This window comes from Papio anubis, chromosome 5 (genome assembly GCF_008728515.1).
Source record: "Papio anubis isolate 15944 chromosome 5, Panubis1.0, whole genome shotgun sequence".
Taxonomy (NCBI): Eukaryota; Metazoa; Chordata; class Mammalia; order Primates; family Cercopithecidae; genus Papio; species Papio anubis.
Window position 1 is genome coordinate 34,951,169 of NC_044980.1, and position 16,485 is coordinate 34,967,653.

The 16,485-nt window shown below is 42.0% G+C and overlaps 2 protein-coding genes and 1 pseudogene across 5 annotated transcripts in view; 2 read left to right on the plus strand and 1 right to left on the minus strand.

The window, feature by feature from the left end:
• LMBRD2 (LMBR1 domain containing 2) overlaps positions 1 to 7,911 on the minus strand; it is a 61,787-nt gene extending 53,876 nt beyond the window's left edge. The window contains exon 1 of the mRNA XM_009208272.4: positions 7,609 to 7,911. The gene's annotated coding sequence lies outside the window, so the exon portion shown is untranslated. The remainder of the gene's footprint in view (positions 1 to 7,608) is intronic.
• A 135-nt stretch (positions 7,912 to 8,046) lies between these two features.
• SKP2 (S-phase kinase associated protein 2) overlaps positions 8,047 to 16,485 on the plus strand; it is a 35,472-nt gene continuing 27,033 nt past the window's right edge. For 3 of the 4 annotated variants that reach the window (XR_002522490.2, XR_647907.2, XM_003899582.4), the window contains exons 1-2: positions 8,047 to 8,326; positions 8,828 to 9,099. Coding sequence is in view for 1 of the 4 variants with exons in the window: in XM_003899582.4 (XP_003899631.1) it covers positions 8,319 to 8,326; positions 8,828 to 9,099 (280 nt within the window). In the remaining 3 variants the exon portion in view is untranslated. Of the gene's footprint in view, positions 8,327 to 8,827; positions 9,100 to 9,238; positions 9,268 to 16,485 lie in introns of those variants that run through there. The other variant, XM_021939289.2, reaches the window with a different exon arrangement.
• Positions 11,155 to 11,255, plus strand: LOC116275071 (annotated as a pseudogene).

The window sequence follows — 16,485 nt, forward strand, 5'->3', positions numbered from 1 at the left end:
GGCAAGAGAAAGAAATCAAGGGTATTCAGTTAGGAAAAGAGGAAGTCAAATTGTCCCTGTTTGCAGATGACATGATTGTATATTTAGAAAACCCCATTGTCTCAGCCCAAAATCTCCTTAAGCTGATAAGCAACTTCAGCAAAGTCTCAGGATACAAAATTAATGTGCAAAAATCACAAGCATTCTTATACACCAATAACAGACAAACAGAGAGCCAAATCATGAATGAACTCCCATTCACATTAGCTTCAAATAGAATAAAATACCTAGAAATGCAATTTACAAGGGATGTAAAGGACCTCTTCAAGGAGAACTACAAACCACTGCTCAGTGAAATAAAAGAGGACACAAACAAATGGAAGAACATACCATGCTCATGGATAGGAAGAATCAATATTGTGAAAATGGCCATACTGCCCAAGGTAATTTATAGATTCAATGCCATCCCCATCAATCTACCAATGAGTTTCTTCACAGAATTGGAAAAACCTGCTTTAAAGTTCATATGGAACCAAAAAAGAGCCCGCATTGCCAAGACAATCCTAAGACAAAAGAACAAAGCTGGAGGCATCACGTTACCTGACTTCAAACTATACTACAAGGCTACAGTAACCAAAACAGCATGGTACTGGTACCAAAACAGAGATATAGATCAGTGGAACAGAACAGAGCCCTCAGAAATAATACCACACATCTACAGCCATCTGATCTTTGACAAACCTGAGAAAAACAAGAAATGGGGAAATGATTCTCTATATAATAAATGGTGCTGGGAAAATTGGCTAGCCATAAGTAGAAAGCTGAAACTGGATCATTTCCTTACTCCTTATACGAAAATTAATTCAAGATGGATTAGAGACTTAAATGTTAGACCTATTATCATAAAAACCCTAGAAGAAAACTTAGGTAATACCATTCAGGACATAGGCATGGGCAAGGACTTCATCTCTAAAACACCAAAAGCAACGGCAACAAAAGCCAAAATTGACAAATGGGATCTAATTAAACTAAAGAGCTTCTGCACAGCAAAAGAAACTACCAACAGAGTGAACAGGCAACCTACAGAATGGGAGAAAATTTTTGCAATCTACTCATCTGACAAATGGCTAATATCCAGAACCTACAAAGAACTCAAACAAATTTACAAGAAAAAAACAAACAACCCCATCAAAAAGTGGGCAAAGGATATAAACAGACATTTCTCAAAAGAAGACATTCACACAGCCAACAGACAGATGAAAAAATGCTCGTCATCACTGGCCATCAGAGAAATGCAAATCAAAACAACAATGAGATACCATCTCACACCAGTTAGAATGGCAATCACTAAAAAGTCAGGAAACAACAGGTGCTGCAGAGGATGTGGAGAAACAGGAACAGTTTTACACTGTTGGTAGGATTGTAAACTAGTTCAACCATTGTGGAAAACAGTATGGCGATTCCTCAAGGATCTAGAGCTACAAATACCATATGATTCAGCCATCCCATTACTGGGTATATACCCAAAGGATTATAAATCATGCTGCTATAAAGACACATGCTCATGTATGCTTACTGTGGCACTATTCACAATAGCTAAGACTTGGAATCAACCCAAATGTCCATCAGTGACAGACTGGATTAAGAAAATGTGGCCCATATACACCATGGAATACTATGCAGCCATAAAAAAGGATGAGTTTGTGCCCTTTGTAGGCACATGGATGCAGCTGGAAACCATCATTCTCAGCAAACTATCGCAAGAACAGAAAACCAAACACCACTTGTTCTCACTCATAGGTGGGAAATGAACAATGAGATCACTTGGACACGGGAAGGGGAACATCACACATGGTGGCCTATTGTGGGGAGGGGGGAGGGGGAAGGGACGGCATTGGTAGTTATACCTGATGTAAATGACGAGTTGATGGGTGCAGCACACCAACATGGCACAAGTATACATATGTAACAAACCTGCACGTTGTGCACATATACCCTAGAACTTAAAGTATAATGAAAAAAAAAAAAAGAAATTACGTTTGTTAAGATTATTTAATAACATCAGAAAATTACCCTAACAGCAATTGAAAATTTGGCACATATTTTTATGTAAACATAAAAAAGAGTGAGGTAACAATGAAATATATTAAAACATCAACAGTCTTCAGGTGGTAAGATTATGGGCATAATAAGCAAACAACAGAATCAGTTTTAAACCTGACACTAGCTATTAATGTTTTTACTATGGCACTCAATTTTTCAGTCTGATTCATAGTCAGCACTTTAAAGGGTTGTAGAGGAATAAATAGAATTATGGGTCCTTTATTCTAGTAATAAATGATTTGGTTACATACCTTCGGGTTAGTATCCTACCACTGCTGTAACAAATTACTACAAACTTAGTGAGTTTAAACAACATCCATTTATTAATATCTTATAGCTTCTATAGGTCAGAAGTTCAAACACAGCATAGTTCAACTTAGTTCTCTGCTTAGGGGCACACAAGTTTAAAATCAAGGTGTCAGCAAGTTTGCAATCTCAGTCAGGCTACTGGCAGGGTCTCACACTGTCGTCCAGGCTGGAGGGCAGTGGCACAATCATGGCTCAACATAACCTTGAGCTCCTGGGCTCAATTGATCCTCCCACCTCAGCTTCCAGATAACTAGGACTACAGGTGCACACCACCATACCTGGCTAATTAAAAAAAATTTTTTTTTTTTTTTGTAGAGACAGGGTCTTGCTATGTTGCCCGGGCTGGACTCAAATGCCTGGCCTCAAGTGATCCTCTTACTTTGGCCTCCCAAAGCACTGAGATTACAGGCATGATCCACCTAGCCAAGCCAAAACTCAGTTATTCATGGTTAAAGGACCGAGATCCTTGTTCCCCTGCAAGCTGACAGCTGGCATTTAACCTTAGCTCTAGAGGCCTCTCCCCAGTCTTTGCATGTGGCTCTGCATATCTTTTAAAATTGTATATATTTAAAATGCACAACAGTGATGTTTTGATATATTGTACATACACAGTGAAATAATCATCATCGTCAAATTAACGTATCTATCTCCTCACACACATCTCTCTCTCTGCGTGTGTGTGTGTGTGTGTCTGTGGTCCTGAATATTTTAGAAGCAGCAATGGCTTGTCAAATTCTCCTCATGCTTGAAATCTGTTTTTCAGGGCTCATCTGATTACACTGGGCCTGTCTGAATAATTTCATCATTTTTACTGGTTCCAGAGATTAGAGCATAGACATTATTAGGGGTTTATTATTCTGTTTACCATACCATCTATTTCTGTTCAGGCTGAACTATATTGCCTTTTTATGACACAGGTTAGGACCAGTAATCCCATGAAATTGGAGATAAAAGTTGGGGTTTTCCTAACCTGAGAAAATAATAGTTTTAAAGTCCATATCTTTAACCTTGTACCAACATTCAAGTGATGAGTTGCAAGGTTTAGGGAAGGAGGAGAAGAAAGGGGATGATAATGATGATGATGATGATGATGATACTAAAATGGGGAGGCAAATAAAAATTCAGTTCCACGTGATTAAGCACCACAGTAGCAAAACTTAATTATACTCGAAATCAAAATGCCAATTCATTAAAACTACCAGATTTTGGTGCCCGATGTGTGGGCATATTGTACCCTTCAAAATACTAGTTCTGAAAGTCTTAAACATTTAAAATCCAATCCAATCTTTTCCCAATCATCAAAATATTATTAAATATTACTTTCAAATGCCTTTATAATGGTTTCACAATTAGCATGTTAATGTTAATGACTTGAAGTACTGTTTCCTGAGTACTTTATGGCTGATAAAAGTTTTTCAGGCCAAATATCCTTTGATGGAACTTTAGAGGTTAAGCTAATTATGTAATTTGAAGAATTCCAAATGTTTTGAGAGAGAGAGAGAGAATGGGTACCAAGTGATCAGAACACAAACAAAACACTGAAAACAATTTTGTCAAAACCAAAGATTCTGAAACTGAATGAAAAATTTCTGTCTGGAACCTAATGATTCATCAGACTCAAATACTGTTAACTTAAATATCTGAGTCTGATGAATCATTAGGTTCCAACTGGAAATTTTATCTAACTTCACATATCTGTATTTTTACTCAGATATGTGCAAAATAATAAAAACTAGGAGACAACTCAAAAATCCTAATTATGAAAAATCAAAAGAACCAGAATTAGAAGTGAATGATTAAGTCAACAAATTTCTACCAATGATCAAAATTTAAATCTTCAAAACATAATCGTTATTCACATATTTAAAGATTTCAGGTATGAGAGAGTTCAGTTTTGGACACAGACTACTGCAAGAGACTATTACTCCCACTCGAAAAAAAAAACACAAAAAACCGTCATAATGTTTTTTAAAGGTACCTAAGAGCTGAGTTGGTGAACCAACCAGGTAATCTGAATTCCAAAATGTGACAAGCCCCTGAGGACAGTGGCATACATACCAACTGCTTTACCTTTTGCAAGGCATGAAGAGGTAGTAATCATGTAAGCATATAAGAAAAAGAACTAAAATTTTACTGAATTCTTAAAGATTTCATATATAGAAATTGCAAGACATTTTGATAGAGAATAATCTGTAAAGTCCTTCCTAATAATAAAATAATTTAAAATAATGAATAGCTAACATTTAGCATGTGTTCACGAAATTTTAAGCATTGTATTAACATTAGTACCTATCATGCTTTATCAAATTAGACCTCACAACCTAGTAAGAAAGGGCTGTTCGTTTCCTTGCTTAACAGAAAAAACAGCACAGAGAGGTTAAGTAACTTGTCCAAGTTAACAGAGCTGGTGAATGGTAAAGCTGGGACTCAAAGAGAGGCATCTTCACTACAGAGCCTGGATCATAATTACATGTCTCTTCTCTAATCTAGACACAGTTTCTTAATGCAATTTAAATTGTTAATTAATGATTTATTTTGTTCAGTCTTCACAGGGAACAAATTAGAACATTCTCCCGTTTCTTTTAGATATATCAAGACAGAATGCTAAGTCATGTTTAATACAGAATTTAACACAAACTTTTTACCGTACAGATTATACTACCATTACTTGATTTAAGGGTAATATATGACTGTACTCTACATGGGAAAAGTGGAAAACAGAGTAAATTTGAATCCGTTTGTTCTTGCCCCATCTGCCTATCTTAGAGCATTAAATTGCAATGAATTAAAGATCTACTTAGTTCCAAGCATCATTCATTCATTTAGCAAATATTTACTGAACCCTTACTATTTGGTGAGCTCTGTTCAAGGGGCTGGGGATACAAAAATCCAAGCAAAGTCCCTGAACTTAAAAGGTCTAGTGGGAAGAAACAGGCAATTAAAAAAAAAAAAATAGGGGGTGATAAGAGCTATGTAAACAGGTAGCTGCCACCACTACAGAGAATATCAGTTCTGGAAAAAATTATTCACGATTAGTTTGGCTACACGTAACAGAAAAGTCCAATATACCTGAGACTTACACAATACAGAATTTATTTCTCATGTAAAAGAAGACTTGAGATAGGTGGTTATGGTAAGTTATCAGATTATCAGAGGCCCAGGCCCCTTCTCTCTAGTCCACATCCTTAGCAGGTGGCTTTAATCCTTATGTTCCAGGACAGATGCTGGAACTTCAGGAATCCTATCATCATCTAGACAGCAGGATGGAGAAACAAAGAAGGGTGGGCCTTCTTCCTTTTAAAGAGATGTAAGAAACGGCTGGGCACAGTGGCTCATGTCTGTAATCTCAGCACTTTGGGAGGCTGAGGTGGGAGTTCAAAACCAGCCTGACCAACATGGAGAAACCCCCTCTCCACTAAAAATACAAAATGAGTCGGGCGTGGTGGCACATGTCTGTAATCCCAGCTACTCAGGAAGGCTGAGACAGGAGAATCACTTGAACCCGGGAGGCGGAGGTTGCGGTGAGCCGAGGTTGCGCCATTGCACTCCAGCCTGGGCAACAAGAGTGAAACTTCATCTCAAAAAATAAAAATAAAAATAACATCAATCAGAAAAAACAAGATACATCAGTAGCAATCACAATACAGTTCTTTATGACCAGATAGCAACCTCTACGTACCTACTAAACTCGTCTTCAATGGATACAATTCCTTATGTTAAAAAGAATCTAATGTACCAATTTAAACTTGCATTTATTATGTTAAGGCAATAGTTATGATTAGAAGGAATGCAAAAAAAATTATTCCCATATTAGGAAGATGAAGTATTTCTGTTACCGGGGCAAACTATTAAACTGATTTTCAAAACTGATAGGCTCTCCCTGAAGTCCTAGAGAGGATCTTGTGTTCACTAATTCAGCTGTTGCAAGTATTCTAGTTCCCCAGGTAACTCCTAGTAAAACCAAGACTGAACAAAGCTATTTCTCATCTTTAAATTTAGAATCATCTCATCGATTCCTATCTATGAGATCTATGTCTGAAGTGGGCTCTCCCAATTATTTTACATCTCAAAACTGTTTATTCTCATTATGGCATCTTAAATATTTTTGTTTATTCTTTCTCCTCCATTAGCTTACAGGCTCTCTCTGTTTTGTTCCCTTTCCTGAAGGAAATTATAATTTTTTGTGTCAAAAATATTTTATCCTACGAGTTGCAATCTTAAGGGCAAGGATGTAGCTTCAAAGGAAGGCAAATGCTTTCTCCTTAGCCAAAGTAACATAAAGGTCACTTTTTGTAAAACATTAGGATATTGAATTTTAAAATGTTTTCCATACAACATTAGTTTAATGAACAGCTCAGCCTAGTATTCTGCACCTAGTTCCAATCAAAACCAAGTTGTGAACAGATCCCTTCTTTACACCAATCTCACCTTTCAAGAACAAGCTAAAAGTTCATTAATTCCTTCCTCAAGAGGCAGTTACTTTTCAAGCTAAGGAACAAGCTAAAGAACAAGCACATACCTGGGCAAGGGAAGTTTAATTTCACTATAGAGTAAATCATTTTTTCAAGGAAACCAGAGGGCGTGTCATACAGCATCACTGAATATTCTAATATGAGATGAAGCTGTTATGAACTTTATAAATCTTCATTTTTATGAGGCTTAGAATTCATCCCCCTTCCCTCTTCCACTGTTTTCCCGGGGTCACAGTTGTAGTATAGTTTGCCCAATGGATTTCGCATGGTCACTGTACCTGGAATATGTCACGCTCTCTACTCCAACCGCCCCCAAACTCTTCTCAGCAGAGATAGGCTTAAAGCAGCTTGCTTTTAGGCGGCGACGCAAACACACGTAGCCACTTGAGCGACAGCAAGCAACCAAATGGCTTTGCTGGAGGCCCCCTGCGTTGCACGGGTAAAGCCCGTTGCAAAATATAGTCCTTTCATTTATTCCTCTGTTACTATTTATGAGACCTGTCAAGGCTGCAAGGGCATGCGCAGCCTTCCCACCACACAGGACCCGCTGGGGTCTCCGGCTCCCCTAAAATTAAACCACTGTCTTTCGTTCCGACTCATGTTTAGCTGTTGTGCATATTTTACAGATAAAGGAAGGATCCTGTCCACAGACCCAATTCTAAGGGCCGCCTTCTCCCCCACGGAGGAAGAAGCTTCCTGGCAAAAGGACGAACAGGTGCGACGCCCGCATTTCGCAGCCTCTCACCTGGCCGGCGGGCTGGGCTACTGTCCCCACTCAGCAGCTAGGGACGTGGGCCCCGCGGCGGCGGCCACTTGGGGTCTGCCGGGTCCCCTCTCTTTCCGCCTGCGCTTGGCCTCGGACCCCACACTCAAAAGCGCCTCACGCGTTCCGCCTTAGGCTCACTGTCCGATCTCGCCAGACAGCGTCTGGATGGGACCGGGAAACGGCGGCCGTCACAGCTGTTCAGGTTCTGGGATCCACGCTCAGAGACGACAGCGCTGGTGATCACCAGAAGGCCTGCAGGCTCCCGGGAAAGAAAAATCCGTCCACAGTCCAGCGGCTGACATTTCCCAGTCAGCCGTAGCGCCGCCCGCTTCCGCCTCCCCGCCTACCCCATGGGCCGACCAGTCCCGCTCCCGCGGGGGGTTGTGGGTATCTGGAAGGCGGGTAAAGCTGCAAGGGAAGGAAGTTAGGGCGAGCCCGTCGGACTACGAAACGGGACGGAAACTACAATTCCCAGCAGGCCGTGGGGCCTCAGAGTGGGGCCGCGAAGCAAAGCGGGCTGTAGAGTCTTGCGCGCGCGGTGGGGATGGAACGTTGCTAGACTTAGCGGGTCTGGCTCCTGGGGGTCCGAGCAGCACGCTCGGAGCCGCCGCGCGCCAAATCGGGAATCCGGGAGGCGAGCAGCTCTGCAATTAATGCACGTATTTTAAACTCCCGAGCCTGCGGACGCTATGCACAGGTAAACGGATTCAAAAAGGGAAGAGCATGAATGGACCCTCTTAATAATTCTTTTAGGCCGCGAATATCGCTACTGGCTAATATTGTTAGTAATGCTGTTAAGTGAATGGTTGCTTAGCCCCTTCTTGGGGAAAGTGTGAATGGATGAATGCCTTAGTGCGGAGATCAGCGTGCGTTTTTATCTGGCTTCCTTAATTGGGCTTTTCTGCCACCGTTTTCAATCAGTGTATGATTGCCCTGTCTCTCTCCTTGTCTGTTCCCTCCGCCGGGAGAAATTCTTGAGGCCTTCTGCAGGATCGTAAGTCAAAGAGCCTTCTCGATTTGTTCTTTTCATTTCTTCATTTTCTTGGTAACTCTCCGCGGGCACGTAAAAAAATGCGATTCTGTTAGCTGCTGTGAAGGTTTTCCACAATACATAAACTGCAGCTTCTTTAATGCCTTCCTTGGAATTATTTATGGGTGTGTTTTCGAAAGGAACCGGGGGTATTGTGCACTTCTGCAGGAAGCACCTCCAGGAGATTCCAGACCTGAGTAGCAACGTTGCCACCAGCTTCACGTGGGGATGGGATTCCAGCAAGACTTCTGAACTGCTGTCAGGCATGGGGGTCTCCGCCCTGGAGAAAGAGGAGCCCGACAGTGAGAACATCCCCCAGGAACTATTCTCCAACCTGGGCCACCCGGAGAGCCCCCCACGGAAACGGCTGAAGAGCAAAGGGAGTGAAAAAGACTTTGTGATTGTCCGCAGGCCTAAGCTAAATCGAGAGAACTTTCCAGGTAAGGATATGAGGGTAAAAATGTAAGTTATGCAAAGGGTGGATTTAGCTATGTTGTTGGGAAACCTTTGTTCAGGGATCTTTACCATGGGTTCCTTTTAAGATTGCCTAATTCTGAAGCTGTTTTTTCAACACAATAGGGCAAGTCGTCAAGTATGCAGGAATCTTGGTAGGTATATATGTGTGTGTGTGTGTGTGTGTGTTCTGGTGCATAATCACCTTGAAAATTTTAACCCATGAGAAGGCATTCCTGCCTTTTTCCTTAGAAGGGAACCTGTCTTCCTAAAGGCCAGCTCGGTGCCACCAATTAATAGAAACATAAAGCAGTGGTCTTCTTGTAGGATTCTTTTGCTTTGTACCCCTGACTGAGCTTTTTGCCTTAATCACTTAAGTTATTTATCAGTGGACTGCTGAAGTGAACGTTCACCTAAGTGGGGGAGAATTATCTCCCCAGGCCCACTCCCACTCCCATATTATCTTCTCTGGTGTGTTCTGTCTCCATTACTGCTGACACTATCTGTTTAATCACCCAACCCAAAAACCTGAGAGTCAGTCCGATTCCCACCGCCCCCAACATCCACTCATTCATTGCATCTTTCCCTCTTCTCTGGTAACTATTTCTCAAGTTCTTATCGTCTCTTGCCTGAACTATTGGAGCGGATTCATAATTCCAACCTTCTTCTCCCCAGATCTATCCCCTAGAACTAGAATGGATTGACTGAAAAACTATTTCTTCCCTCCTTAATAGCTCCCCATCCCCTAGTTTCTCAAGCAGGTGAATGAGTGCCTCCCAGAGTGAACCAGAACCCTGGAGTATGCAAAAGCCATAGGGTAAATAAGGCATTGACCTGGGGTTATCAGTTTTTCTTACTAGTAAGCTATTTAAAACAGTAATGCAGCAAATATTTGCTGAGCACATACCATGTGCTAGGCAGTGTTCCAGGTGCTGGAGATACAGCAGTGGGCACAACATAAACATTTCTCCTCTCAGGGAGCATCCATTCTAGTGAGAGAATACAATAAACACAGTAACTATTTTTATATAGTATGTTAGAAGGTGATAAGTGCTATGGCTAAAACCAAAAATGGAACAAGCCAAGAGGGAATGCAGGTCCTGGGGTGGGAAGATAGAGTACACTTTTAAACCAGGTATTGAGGGAAAGCCTCAACTGGACAGTGACCTTTAAGCAAAAACATAAAGGAGGCAAGGGAGTGTGCCATGCAGATATCATGGAGAAAAGAGCTCCAGGCAGAAGGAATAGCCAATGCAAAGACCCTGGTGCATAAATGTGACACATTTGTTCCAGGAACAGGGAAGCCATATTCTAAGAGTAGAATGAGCAAAGGAGAGAGTTGGGAGAGATCGGGCTGGAGGTAATGTTGAGCACAGTTGTGATGGGACCTGATTTAACCTTCTAAAAAGGACACACTGATGTGTTGAGACTCAACTGCGGGGGTTAGAAACTTAGGGTCTTTGTTAAATTTCATATTTTCAAGACAGAGTCTTGCTCTGTCGCCCAGGCTGGAGTGCAGTGGCGTTCTCTTGGCTCACTGTCTTCACCTGGATTTGAGAGATTCTCCTGCCTCAGCCTCCTAAGTAACTGAGACTACAGGCATGCACCACCACGCACAGCAATTATTTTGTTTTTTGTAGAGTTGGGTGGGGGAGGTCTCACCATCTTGCCCAGGCGGGTCTCAAACTCCTGGACTCAGGCGATCCTCCAGCCTTGGCCTCCCAAAGTGCTGGGATTACAGGAATGAACCACCACACCTGGCCAAAGTTTGGAGTCTTGTTGGGGGTGAGGGTGGTCAGATTCCAGATATATTCCGACATTAAAGTCAACAGAATTTAGGAGGCTGTTGAAATCATATGTAGAAGAGGTGATCAGAGTCTAAACTGAAATCAGGTGGGGGATGATGGCGAAGAAGAAACAGATAAAAGATTTAAAGACAAAGTCTTGCAGACCCAAGGTAATTAAGTATATTCATAAATTCTCCCATCTGGTTTCCTTTGCAGAAGGGTTGATAGATTGGTTGTTTAGTTGGTTGGTTGGTTGCTTGCTTTGGCAACACATATACTAAAACTGGAATACAGAGAAGATTAGCATGGCCCCTGCACAGGATGACATGCAGATTTGTGATGCATTCCACTTTTTTTTTTTTTTTTTTTGAGACGGAGTCTCGCTCTGCCGCCCAGGCTGGAGTGCAGTGGCCGGATCTCAGCTCACTGCAAGCTCCGCCTCCCGGGTTCACGCCATTCTCCTGCCTCAGCCTCCCGAGTAGTTGGGACTACAGGCGCCCGCCACCGCGCCCGGCTAGTTTTTTGTATTTTTTTTTTTTAGTAGAGACGGGGTTTCACCGTGTTAGCCAGGATGGTCTCGATCTCCTGACCTCGTGATCCGCCCGTCTCGGCCTCCCAAAGTGCTGGGATTACAGGCTTGAGCCACCGCGCCCGGCCCCACTTTTTTAATTAAAAAAAAAAAACAACACACACATTTGTTTACAGCCTTTTCTTTAGGAAAGAGAACTTTGCCCAATTTATGGTTTGAGAATATATATCAGGAGTTGGATTAATTAGAGAAGCAGTAGAGGGTCGTAGTGAAGTCAGTTCTGGGTTTGAATCCTCATTCTTGCATTTATCAGCCTTGGAAAGTTATTTGAGCTTTCTGTGCCTTAGTTCCTTTATCTGTGAAATGGAGTGCTGTAATAATACCCACTTCATAGGTCATCGTGAAGATTAAATGAGAGTGACGTAAAACCCTTAGCATGCCACTGACACATAACAATAAATAAGACAAAATTCCTGACGCCAATTTTGGAGGCTAGTGGACTTTTATCTTTTGTTTTTAATATTGTTAGTCTGACCCTGTTAGTGTAAATTTTTTTTTTCTTCAAAATTTACTGTTCACTGCTATTTTTTGTGTCTGGAATGTAGCCCTAACAATTTGGTGCTTGACCAACCAAATGTGGTGAAAGATACTTCCTGCTAAGATGAACAGATTTTTATTAACTTGTCCAGTGCCGATAGCTTTTGACATAGAGTGTGATTGCCAAATGCCCTTCCACAAGTGAAAAAGATTTTTTTTTTAAGCAAGGCACTGTGGGAACAAGATAGAAGTTTCCGGAGTCTTTGCTATCTCCCAGGAATTTGCAAGTCAAGTTCAGGAGAAAATACAATAAAAAATAAGAGCAGTTCACACACAGCAATACATGGAGACTCATAGATTAGCAGCAGATGAGTAGCTTAGGCAGTGAGTGCTGCAGGGGGCCAGGGGGATCCTGTGCACAAATCACCCAAAGTGTCCCAGAGGCAGAGGCCTCCTGCGGTGATTCCCATTCAGGTGGATGTGGAAGATCTTCCTCCTTCCACTCAGCAAAAAAGAAGGTTCTGAGGAAAGAGAGGGATCTGAAAATGGTATGATCAGTGTCTTGATTGTTAAAGCTGAGTTCAAAGGTATATATCTGAAGTGAGATGAAGTGAGAAAGAAAGAATGGTGACTTTTATGTTTATTACCTAAGGAGAGGCCCAGAGGGAAACCAATGTACGTGGACTTACACACAACAGAGGTTGCTTAATTGGTATGGAGTGGGGAAGGGTGAACTCAGTGATGCAGGATGAGGGACAGCTGCTATAGAGGATTCCCAATGGGCCTTTGGAAGCCCGGGCCTCCAGTGGAGCCGGATTGTCATTCCAAGGAGTTTTGTCTGCAGTTGTCAGGACAGGTGGCTACTAGCTTTGCCAGGATTAGGGTAGAATAGGCCACACCTGCTGTACATAGATATCTGATGACTGGTTCTGGGCTGCGAGTTTTTGTTCTTTGCTAAGCAGTTTCTCCCTGCAGGCCCCAGTCCAGCCTTACATCTGGCAACTAAATCCTCTTCATCTGTTTATCTTGGAAGATGAAAGCTCTGTGGCCAACCTGTACTAGAACAGGTCTGATTGGCCTTTGGAGTGAGTGTATGGAAAGAGTTGGGGAGGAAATGGCCCAGCAATGAGGTCAGTATCAGGCAGAAAGGGGACAATTGCATTTTATTTATGGTCATGAAATGCTTGTCCCCCAGCCCACCCTTTAAACAGGTGATAGCCATGAAAATGGAGTTGAACTAATTTGTTGATCAGCTCTTCCATGACTCTTAAATGCTTGAAATTCCAGACCCTAAAGTGGTTGTCAGACTAGAGATACTAAAATTTAGTGTATATCAGAATCCCCACGGGAACTTGTTCAAAGTGCAAAATTCCTGAGATTCTGATCCGGGAAGTCCTGGCCTGAGCCTGGGAATCTGTCTTAATACCCTTAGGCAAGCATTTTTCTCCAACTTTTTTTTAACCAGTAAGAAACATATTTTACATTGCAATCCTGGGTATGTATCTGAAACAGCAGTTTTACAAAACTATATTTCCCCTTACTAAGAGATTTTCTATTCTGTTCTAGTTCATTCTTTCAAATATATGTACATATATGCTAGTCAAGCTCACTAAATTGATTTCATGACCTATGTGAGTCTCAGTCTACAGTTACTAAAGTCAGCACTGGAAGAGCCTTTATGGGATCTTCACCAGTCATCTTTCTTTGTTCCATAGCTTCCTTTCATTCATCCATTAAGCAAATATTTCTTGAGCACCATTCTAGGGATTGGGACTACAACACTGAACATAACAGGCAAGAGACCCTGCCTCATAGTGCTTATACACTGTTGCATATTTTTTCCAAATCCCAGCTCCTGTTGTTTCTTCATTACACACCCTACACCTCAGGGTTGAGCAAGTCTTTCATAGAAATAAAAGGTTGTGGAACTGAAAGGGTACATGGGGGAATCCTTGTTAAGTTTGGCTGTGTTTTGTTTTTTCAGTTTTGCCCACCTTAGCCAAAAAAACAAAAACACCCAAAGCTAGCATGGTCGCAAATGTATTCTTTATGGTTTGTGGGAAGAGGAAGGAGAACTCATCTGGGATGGCACAATCTGTTTGTAGTTCCCCAGAAAGAAAGCATGGGGTATTGCTACTTAAAACAGGCCAGCAAAAGCAATCATGAGGTGAGCACCCCCAACTCCCTGAAGAAAATGCACACACACACAAAAACAAGTATGAGTACCAGATCCTTAGTGCACATTTCTACAAGTATAATTTGATTATGCTTAAATATCATCAATTTTTTTAAGTCAAAAGTTTGATTATGATTAGGATTACTTTGAATTTTCAGCTTGAATCTGAGTGGAGTGGAGAGATGTTCTGAGAAATAAATATGTCAAGTAAGATGAGTTACCTACACTGCAAAGATGGATTGCACAGAAAACTCTCCAACAAGGCCCTCTTCCCAGAGAATTTCAGGAAGCATGGGAGGTGATAAGGTTACAGAAGTGGGAGGCTGAGTTTGCACCTGAGAAATAATTGGAAACAGTGGTAGGTGAGGGTGATTGTAGCAGGTTTGCTGGTTTGGCCCAGTTTTTGCCCTTTCCTGGCCCTGAAGTACATTTAACTGCTGTCCATGTCATTGAAGACTGGAGACCTTGGGCTCAGTAATTATATCTTTTAATGTGGGGCTGGTATGCAGCTGCAGCCTTGCTGGATTTAGCAGAGACAAGTGGAGAAAAGACCTCTGGATTTTTCCTTCCGCTCTCCGCAAACAGACCAGGCAGCCGTGTCATCATGAATTCAGGAAACAGATGGCTAATGTTTTGAGAATTAAATATGGCGAGGAAAATTAGATTAAGCATATCACAGCCTGGATGCCTGTTACTAGAGCAGCTATTAAAGACAAACTTCTGCCTCATCTGCTGGTACAGCAGCCCATATCAGGCTGTGGCACCCCCACCCAGGGCCCCTAGGATTAGTGTCATTCTGTGGTCAGCTGAGTCAGAGCACTGTGTACTTGGCTGCTAGCTGAGTATGTGCATTTTCTAGGCCCTTGCTCCTTCCATTTGGTGGTGAACCCATTGATACCATCTTTGTTTTATTTTCTCTCTCCTCTTCCACTCCCTAGCCCTGATCGATTTCTTTTTCCATATCAAGTTGGGTTTAATTCTCACCTTTTCAAAATTTGTACTCACAACAGAGGAGAGCATAGAATGTTAGAACCCACTAGGATGGAAAGGGCATGATTTGAAGTCAGACCTGAGTTTGAATTCCCCTTCTGCCACTTACTGATTGTGTGACCTTGTGTCTTTTGTCATAGTTGCATGTTCTCTTGAAGCCCCAGCCCCCATCTCCCAGAGACTACAGCTATACTGATAGAGGACATTCCCTTCTGCTCTGGGTTTTGTCTTTAGCTTCATCCCCTCCATATGCCAACAGTGCTGTGCACATAGTCGTTAATTGGTTAATAAAGGTTAACCCATCACACTGATAGAGAATTAGATGAATAGCACATTCATCATTTGTATGAAGAGGGCTAATAAATACATTTAGCAAATATTTGTAGCGTCCTGTTATGTGCCAGGGATTGTGTTAGGTAGTGGATGTGCAAATCTGGGCATGGAGCCTGTGGTGGTATCCGAGATGGGAATGCTGCTTTGAGCAGGTGCCATTTAAGCTGAAATCTGGAGGAGTTGGGAAGGTGAAGATGGAAGTTGCAACACAAAGTCCTCCAAACTTTGGAGTCTCACATGCAGTTCTTCACGGGTTAGGTCTACTGACCTCTGCATTGATCACTATGCCAGATTTTCCTTTAGCACTTTAATTACCTAGCTGCTATTGGTTTTTTAATTGATCCTGATTTCTTATGTCTTCCTAATAGAAAGCACCAAGTTTGTTAATTTATTTCTCCTGCCCTGTACTTCATAGCAAGATTTTCTAATTTCCTTTCTCCAGCCATAATTTCTGTTGGTGCTGTATCTATAGCTCCTTGAAGCCCACCATTCCCTTAGATGCCAAAGCTCTTGCTTACATGTAGATGAGCTTCCATTGCCTGAGGGCTTTCTCTGGGCAGGAATACTGGGGAGTCCCCAAATAGTGACCAACAGCAATTGATGGATTAATCCCCCAGCACTCGTGCCCTTGGATGAGACAGCTCTGGGATAGTTTCTAGATGGTTTACTGGAGTCCCCAGAAGATTTGAACCCCAGTTGGCCATAGGGGTAATCTGCTTATTAGCGTACTCCAGGTTGGCTTCCTTCCCTTCCACCTCTGTCTTCTCCACTCTTTCTAGTGCTTCCTGGCATCACTTCCCAAATAAACTACTTGAAGTCAGAGCTTCAGAATCTGCTTCTGGGGAACCCAAACTTAAATAGAGGGCAGATGTGGGGTTTTGGTAAGTCATACCATGCAGACCTTGTCCAATGTCTGCCCATGGGTGAAAATTCAGAGCAGCATTGAAAAGGTCATTGCATGAAGAAAACATGCAGACTTAATTGGGAAAGGAGAGGAATATAGAAAAGAAAATTTTAATCC